This window comes from Haematobia irritans, chromosome 2, assembly GCF_050003625.1.
Source record: "Haematobia irritans isolate KBUSLIRL chromosome 2, ASM5000362v1, whole genome shotgun sequence".
In the NCBI taxonomy this organism is placed as follows: Eukaryota; Metazoa; Arthropoda; class Insecta; order Diptera; family Muscidae; genus Haematobia; species Haematobia irritans.
The window spans coordinates 97,028,965-97,037,726 of NC_134398.1; the positions used below are offsets into that span (position 1 = coordinate 97,028,965).

Sequence of the window (8,762 nt, forward strand, 5' to 3'; positions counted from 1 at the left end):
CACCATTGATTGGAGTCAGACTACGCACGGCTACAGGTGAACCCGCAACTGTATATGGAAAGGTTCCTATAAAGCTAACCATTGCAAACAAATCCGTTAATTATGAATTCATTGTGGCCGATATAGTGGACGAAGTTATAATTGGAGCGGATTTTATGATTGCTTTTGGTCTCAACTTGGATTTGAAGCATCGTGTAATGACCTGGTGCGATATCGAAATACCGGTAAACGTGGGCTACAGTGAGAATACACCTGTCAGATATTTGACAATGAGCCAGCCAGAGTCAATACCACCAAATTCCGAAACAATTATATGGGTTTCTATGAATGGAGATTGTGAAGTCGGCAAATTGTGGGTTGTTGAACCAGCAGAAAATAAAAACAACAACATCTTGATAGCAAATGCCCTGGTAACAACAAATGAAGAGGGACTTATACCAGTTCGAGTTTTGAATTTATCTGACCATCAAGAGCAAATTGGAAAATTTTCGGACATTGGCAAATGTACTCCTGCCGAAGCAATAGTCAACTTGGAAAGCAAATCTCCAAAGAAGCATAATGAAGTGATGAAACATCTGGAAGGTTATGTCGAAACTTGGACACGTCATCTATCACCGTCCGAGAAAAATAAAGCCAAGAAATTGTTATGGAAAAATGCCTCCGCCTTTGCCATTGAGAAGAAAAATCAAGGGAGAACATCTGTGGTGAAGCATGAAATAAATACCACAGAAGAAAGACCCATAAAACAGGCACCACGAAGTGTCCCTCTAGCAAAACGAGATGAGGTTCAAAAGCTCGTTAAGGAAATGGCGGAAAGTGGTGTGATCGAGCCATCATCAAGTCCTTGGTGCTCGCCAGTTGTGCTGGTCAAAAAGAAAGATGGAAGTACCCGATTTTGCGTGGACTACAGAAAATTGAATGATGTTACCAAAAAGGACAGTTATCCGCTTCCACACATTGATGACACGTTGGACACACTAGCCGGAACAACATGGTTTTCCACGCTTGATTTGCAGAGTGGATATTGGCAAGTAGAGATCGCCGAGAAAGACAAAGAAAAGACAGCTTTTGGCGTTAATGGCGGTCTTTGGCAATTCAATGTAATGCCATTCGGGCTCTGCAATGCTCCGGCTACGTTCGATCGATTGATGGAGCGGGTGCTAAAGGGGTTGCATTGGAAGTCCTGCTTGATATACCTCGACGATATCATAGTGATGGGCAAAACATTTGACGAGCACCTTAAGAACTTGAAAGACGTTATCCAGCAATTGTCAGCCGCTGGCCTACGACTTAACGCCAAGAAGTGCTCGCTTTTCCAGCGAGAAGTTAAGTACCTGGGTCATCATGTTACAGCAGAGGGCATATCCACCGATGAAGACAAAATTCAAGCAGTAAAAGATTGGCCTCGTCCACGGAATCTCCACGAGTTGCGCAGCTTCCTTGGTTTATGCACATACTACAGGCGTTTCGTACCAAACTTCGCCAGCATCGCCGCAAGCCTCCATAAATTAACGCAAAAAGGTACGAAGTTCCAGTGGAGTGAAGAACAGGAACAGTCATTTCATCATCTAAAAGAACTTTTATGTTCAACTCCTGTTCTGGCGTATCCAATTCCTGGCGAAAAATTTATTTTGGATACAGATGCTAGTGCGTACGGAATTGGTGGTGTACTATCTCAACAGATTGAAGGTAAAGAAAAGGTCATCGGATATTTTAGCCGAACGTTATCCAAGCCCGAGAAGAACTATTGCGTAACAAGAAGAGAGCTGCTTGCTGTCATAGAAAGCGTGAAGCATTACCACAAATACTTGTATGGACAGAATTTCTTGTTAAGAACTGACCATTCAGCTCTACGATGGTTGCTTCAATTCAAGAATCCGGAAGCTCAGCTGGCACGTTGGATAGAAAGACTCCAAAGCTATGATTTCAGTATCGAGCATAGAAAAGGTGGCAAACACGGCAACGCGGACGCCTTGTCACGTCGACCTTGTAATGTCGAGTGCAAACACTGCTCGAAAGCTGAACATAAGGAAGAAATCGTGGATATCAGGCTGTTGCACGTCGAATCTGGAGTGGACTGGCCAGCAGAACAGCGTAAAGATCTCATTTTGAGCAAAATTATTTCGGCGAAAGAAGAAGATAAGAAACCCAGTAAGAAAGACATCGCAGCCGAAAGCCCACTTATGAAATCATACTGGGCTCAATGGGACAGTCTATGTCTGGTCAACGGAACCCTACAACGTAAGTGGGAAAGTGAAGATGGCAAGAATAGCCGCAACTTGATAATCGTGCCAGATTCCAAGGTAAAGGATGTTTTGACGGAATTCCACAATGGACCTAGTGGAGGTCACTTAGGAATAACCAAAACAGCCGAGAAAGTGAAGCAACGATTCTACTGGGTTGGATGCCAGAAATCAATTGCTGAATGGGTGGCAAATTGTGAGAAGTGCATAAAGGCGAAAGGGCCAAGACGAAAAAGTAGAGGTCTTATGCAGGAGTATAGGCCAGGAGCGCCTTTTGAAAGAATAGCAATGGACGTTGCAGGGCCTTTCCCAGTAAGTGATTCTGGAAATCGATATGTCCTTGTGGTCATGGACTACTTCAGCAAGTGGCCAGAAGTTTATGCGATTCCTAACCAAGAGGCGAAGACGATTGTAGATGTAGTCGACAAGAACTGGATATGTCGCTACGGTGTGCCGACCGAGATACACTCAGACCAAGGAAGAAATTTCGAATCGGCCATATTCAAAGAGATGTGTGACTCCCTCGGTATCAAGAAAACAAGGACTACGCCATTGCATCCGCAGTCTGATGGCATGGTAGAAAGGTTTAATCGCACTCTGGAAGAACATCTTCGAAAGGTAGTGGATAACGGCCAACGAGACTGGGACGATCATATACCAAAGTTTTTGCTGTCGTATAGATCAGCCATACATGATTCTACGTCACGAACACCGGCCAAGGTCCTATTCGGAACGGAATTGAAGTTGCCCGGAGATTTGATATTTGGCGCTACACCCAATGAGCTCGCCATGGAAGAAACCAGTAACGACATACCAAACACATTTGGTAAAGTTCACGAATCAGTGCGAAACAAAATAAAAATGGTTAGCAACAGAATGAAGGCGAGATATGATCGTGCAGCAAACACTGAGGGCTTTAGTGAAGGACAACTGGTTCTGCTATTCAACCCGCACCGAAAGAAAGGATTATGTCCTAAACTACAAACACAGTGGGAAGGCCCATATAAAGTCATCAAGAAGATCAATGATGTTGTATACCGCATTCAAAAAGACGACAGCCCAAGGTCAAAGATGAAAGTCGTTCACCTGGAACGTTTGGCTCCATACGGAACGGGTTCTGTGCCTATTCGGGACGAACAGGCTTAAGCGGGAGGCAGTGTTACGAATGTGATATTTCTAGATTTAAGTTTATTTAAATTAGTTTACGTTAATTTTCAAATTGTAACGATAAAATTACGTCATAACTTGTTAGAGTCATTTCTTTATTTTCTAGTACTTCCTTAAACATCTTTTGTGTTTCCAATCGTTCATTGTAAAAGTAACGCCTTTGGTTTTATACCTGCACGACATCTACCTAATCTAGTAGAATGCACTAGATTACTAGCATAAGCCTAAAAGTATGTGTGCCATATCACCTGTAAAATAACGCCGATGGAATATTCCAGATGGCTGTAGGCAATGAAGATAACCAGTTGAATATGTGGTGTTAGATAAATTGTATCAAGATAGTTCTCGATGGTTGTAGGCCAGACTATCCAGAATTTTCGAAATCGTCAAATCACGGTATATAAGCCCCTGGCGGAGGGTGCAGTCAAGTCAGTCGTAAGCTAAAGTTTATACAGTACACATCGTAGAGCAAATAAGTGAAACCAATCAGTTAAACAAATAAATTGTAGATTAACGTTATTGAAAAGAACTGTCTTTTTAATTATCGGGTAATTAAATACGCCTCAATATAAAAACGTAACAATACAATCAAAATATTGAGAACAGATTTGAGAAGTTATTGAAAGATTTTGAAACTCGTTTTCTAACTGAATTGGATAAACGACTTGGCGAATTCAAGGACGCTTTAGATGATGTCACTAATCGTGTAACGAAACTGGAATATTTTCCAAAAGAAGTTGAGGAATTGAAATATGAATTTAAAGTTGGCTTTGATGATGTACATAACTAAACGAGTAACTGACTTGGAAAGTGTTGTAAAGGACGTTGTTGAATTAAAATCTGAAATCAAGGAGCTCAAACTACAGTCTCTACGTCAAGAAAACTCCTTAGTTGCATGTGAATTACGCATTAATGGAGTCCCTTACTCAAAAAATGAGAATCTGGAAATCACATTTCAAAATATTTGCAAACAAATTAATTTACCAACTCCACGCTTAAAATTCATACACCGATTGCAAAATAGGAATAACACCAAAAAACAAAATTCACCTGATGCTGTAATCATTGCAAAATTTATGTCACAGTATGACAAAAACTTTTTTATGAAGGCCCTTTATGCATATAAGAAGGTTAAGAAAACATTAACATTAAGCGATGTTGGCCTTGGTGGATCCGGACAAATATATGTAAATGAAAATCTTTCTAACAGGAACTACCAAATCTTTCAAGAAGCAGTGCAGCTCAAAAATAAAAACTATATAAAATCTGCTTATACTTTCCGTGGAATAGTCCACGTAAAGCGAATCGGCCCAGATGAACCAATCTGTGTCGAGGACATATCAATTTTGGATGCATTTCGCCAAACCTCCAATGTTTCTTCTTCAGTACAGAATCAAACTCAAATTGCTCAAATTGCTTAAATTTATTAATAAACTGTTTTTTTATATCTTGTATATTGTTAAGATTTGTATACTTTATAATAATTTTGCATTTAAATTTTCAATATTAATAGATTGTGTTGCTACCAGGACTCTTTTTCATAAAATTTTTCTATGTTATTATGACTGTTACAAATAATAATAACTTTTATTCCAGAGACATTACTAACAAGGCATATTAATTAAAGGTAAAGTCACGAGCAAACGTGTGTACACCCCATGATATTTATAAAGTCAAACTAAAATGACATCACTTAAGTTGACATTTTGTGTATGTGTAGTGTTGTTGTATTGTTGAACGACATTACATTAAATATCAAGTAATTAAGAGCCCAATTTTTTGGTTTATATCGATAATGGATGGATGAAATGGATATGGACTGATGATGGATAAAGGTGAGTGCTAAGTTTGACTTTAACCCCCAAAATCAAAAATAAATATGTAAAAACCAGTATAAAATTAAACCTGTGTGAAGCAAATTTTATTATATCTTTTTAAACTTTTCACAAAGATTAAAATGGATTATAAAAGAAAATTAATAGTAGAAAACTGGTGATTTTGGCAGCTAAACTCTATCTTAAAGCCATCCTTAAGAGTAAGAATAAACATTCTTCTGTACTGACTGGCGGAAATATTGCTGCCCGACAAGACGACAATAGCAGATGGCCAATTGACAGCCAACCCCACAAAGCATTCACTCAGCTGGACTTCAAGGGTAATATCTTGGGCATTACTCATTTATTGGAATCAGCATCCAACGAAAAATCTATCAGGACCACAAAAAGCGCATTTTGTTTCCGTATTATGTAAGTAACAAGTAATTTTTTACATGTTGCACAATGCAATCTTGAACTAATTTAAACATTTCCTCAACTCTAGGATAATTGCTACATTTTACTGTAGTGTAGGTGGATGGCGAAGTTATGACGAGGACGGAATCTTATTTGTTGTTGTTGATTTCCGCTTTAAACTTTTGTGTAGCTTAACAAACAGAGGAAAAGAATTTTTGTCAAATTTATTTGGGCAAAGCCCTATAGACTGGTTTAGGACCACTAGGAGGACCATTTGGTGCATTGGGTGCTTCCATGGGTTTACCCTATGGACCACAGGGTCTGTTAAAAGCCCCACCGGAGCTCCATAGACCCGATATAAAGCCAATAGGCTTGGAAGGTCCAACGTGTGCAGAAGAACGACTAGTAAGTTCATATGTTGGAAGATATGTGTGGAAAACATCAATGTAATTACCGGATTATTCGTTATATTTTCTATTAGTTTTTAATGTTTGTCACACATAGCGTTTGATTGAGAGCTGCTAATTGAATGCTTTTGTAATGTTTTGATTTCATTTTAACTATGTTTTTTTCATTTTAGCGCAACTCCGTTTCTCCAACAGATGGTGAAAAATACCGTACACGCTCTTCCCTCGGCATAGAGGTTTTTCTTTTTTGTTATTGTTGTAGGAATCACATTCACCTCGACCAAATGGCGAACTATGTCTATGGAAGGTCGGGACAGGAAAAGTCTAAATGGAGAACGATTTGAGATCAAGATCAACTCCCAGCCTTAAGACAAAAGATGTAAGAATAGCTTTCAAATCGAATTGTTTTGTATGTAAGATTTAAAATTATGTTTCTTTTTTCGAAAAGTTAGATAAACCTGGCACAACGGGAGCCAAAGCTCGAACTCCCACACCTCAGCTCAGGTGTTAGTTCAAATTTATTTGGGCAAAGCCCTATAGACTGGTTTAGGACCACTAGGAGGACCATTTGGTGCATTGGGTGCTTCCATGGGTTTACCCTATGGACCACAGGGTCTGTTAAAAGCCCCACCGGAGCTCCATAGACCCGATATAAAGCCAACAGGCTTGGAAGGTCCAGCGTGTGCAGAAGAACGAATAGTAAGTTCATATGTTGGAAGATATGTGTGGAAAACATCAATGTAATTACCGGATTATTCGTTATATTTTCTATTAGTTTTTAATGTTTGTCACACATAGCGTTTGATTGAGAGCTGCTAATTGAATGCTTTTGTAATGTTTTGATTTCATTTTAACTATGTTTTTTTCATTTTAGCGCAACTCCGTTTCTCCAACAGATGGTGAAAAATACCGTACACGCTCTTCCCTCGGCATAGAGGTTTTTCTTTTTTGTTATTGTTGTAGGAATCACATTCACCTCGACCAAATGGCGAACTATGTCTATGGAAGGTCGGGACAGGAAAAGTCTAAATGGAGAACGATTTGAGATCAAGATCAACTCCCAGCCTTAAGACAAAAGATGTAAGAATAGCTTTTCAAATCGAATTGTTTTGTATGTAAGATTTAAAATTATGTTTCTTTTTTCGAAAAGTTAGATAAACCTGGCACAACGGGAGCCAAAGCTCGAACTCCCACACCTCAGCTCAGGTGTTAGTTCCAAGCAAATAATGCCACAAGGTGGCCCACCGCCAGATGGCTATTCAGCATCTCCATACCAGCGACCAGGTGATCCTTACCAGAGACCACCCTCTGATCCGCCTTATGGAAGTTCACACTTCCGCATATTTTTCCTTTTTATTTCTTTCTTTAGCTACAGCAAAAAGAAACTATTTTTATTTTATTTTTGTTTTTATTTTATTAAATTTAAGAATTTAATTAAAGTGTTAAAATATACCAATAACTGTAATGTTACGAATTTAATAATTATAGATATAAGTTTATTTAAATTAGTTTCCGTTAATTTAAAATTTCAAATTGTAACGATAAAATTTCGCTATCACTTGTTGGAATCATCTATTCATTTCTAGTATTTTCCTGAATTTCGTTTATGTTCTTTTGTTTGCTTACCAAAATGTTAGTTCTTACTCTCTCATAGAATAGCAACCCCTTTGCTTTGTTATTCTGCATTCTCATTTCATCTCATTGTCTATTGTCATTATTGTTGTTGTTGTAGTAATGCGAGCATATATCTATGTGAGTGTGTATGTGTTTGGCAGCCACCAGATGAACATCTTAATGGTCGTAGATCCTTCTAGCATTGTCTAAGAATGTTCTGGCGTTGCCAGAATATTGTAGTGCTACCAGAATGTTCTCGTATTGCCACACCGTCATATAAAAAAAGCGCTCGCATGCTGCTAACGAGTCAGTCTTAATTAAAGCGTCAAACGAATAACTTTAGTGTGAACGAATTGTAAAGTGTGAAGTCAGTAAATAAATTGTAGATTGTCGTTATTTAGAAGAACTGTGTTTTGATTGTCGGGTAATTAAAAACGCCTAAATATAAAAACGTAACAATTGGTGTCGGAAGTGAAATAACGAAAAAAAAATCTACAATGAAGTTTAATGAGCTTCGTGTGGAAGACTTAAAAAAGGAATTGAGCAAACTGGAGCTGCCGACAACAGGCAATAAGGCCCAGCTTCAAAAGCGTCTACTGGAAGAGTTTGAACGGCGTAATATGGACATTGCGACGCATGAATTTGATTATAAGGAAGACATTGATGAATCAATACTCGTCAATACAAGCAGTGTAGAAACTCCATCTGTGGCTTCGAGTGTTGTGGATTACACCTCAATGCTCAATGTTTTGAGCAAAATGATGGAAGAGAATTCTAGAAAACTGGAAGCAAATTCTCTAAAAATGGAAGAAAATTCTAGAAAATTGCTGGAAGAAAACGCTCTAAAAATGCAAGAAAATTCTAGAAAAATGATGGAAGAAAATTCTCTTCTTTTGGTGGAGAAATTTGACGAAAATTCTAGAATTCTTAATGAAAAGTTACAACAACTTTCGGAAGGTATGGAGAAACGCGTAGACCACATTGAAAGTCAAATTGTGGAATTGGATAAGAAATTTGTGGTTCACGATGAAAAATTTCTACACCTTGAGAAAAAAATGTCAGAACTAGAAATGAAAGGTGGTCCACTGCGCGTAATCGAG

General features: G+C 38.5%; 1 protein-coding gene across 7 annotated transcripts; it reads left to right on the forward strand.

Annotated features, from left to right (window-relative positions):
- Positions 1–5,061: 5,061 nt before the first annotated feature.
- LOC142225843 (protein groucho-like) lies at positions 5,062–8,068 on the forward strand. Of its 7 annotated transcripts, none has more exons than XR_012719455.1 (7): positions 5,062–5,245; positions 5,362–5,656; positions 5,730–6,046; positions 6,222–6,427; positions 6,501–6,747; positions 6,923–7,128; positions 7,199–8,068. XR_012719455.1 is itself a non-coding variant. In XM_075295655.1 (7 exons), the coding sequence occupies exons 5-6, from the start codon at positions 6,637–6,639 to the stop codon at positions 7,091–7,093; spliced, it is 282 nt and encodes a 93-aa protein (XP_075151770.1). In that variant the 5' UTR covers positions 5,095–5,245; positions 5,362–5,656; positions 5,730–6,046; positions 6,222–6,427; positions 6,497–6,636; the 3' UTR covers positions 7,094–7,128; positions 7,203–8,068. The 7 variants fall into 7 exon arrangements, 2 of the variants coding, with proteins under 2 accessions (XP_075151770.1, XP_075151769.1); XR_012719456.1 differs by having other exon boundaries at positions 5,064–5,245; positions 5,326–5,656; positions 6,497–6,747; XR_012719452.1 differs by having other exon boundaries at positions 5,064–5,245; positions 5,416–5,656; positions 6,497–6,747.
- The last annotated feature ends 694 nt before the right edge of the window (positions 8,069–8,762 follow it).

What these genes read in the sequence shown, in the direction of transcription:
- LOC142225843 (XM_075295655.1), top strand. Translation starts at nt 6,637, where the DNA reads ATGGGTTTACCCTATGGACCACAGGGTCTGTTAAAAGCCCCACCGGAG. An exon ending in CGTGTGCAGAAGAACGAATA is followed by an intron (nt 6,748 to 6,922) that starts GTAAGTTCATAT and finishes TTTTCATTTTAG; the next exon opens with CGCAACTCCGTTTCTCCAAC.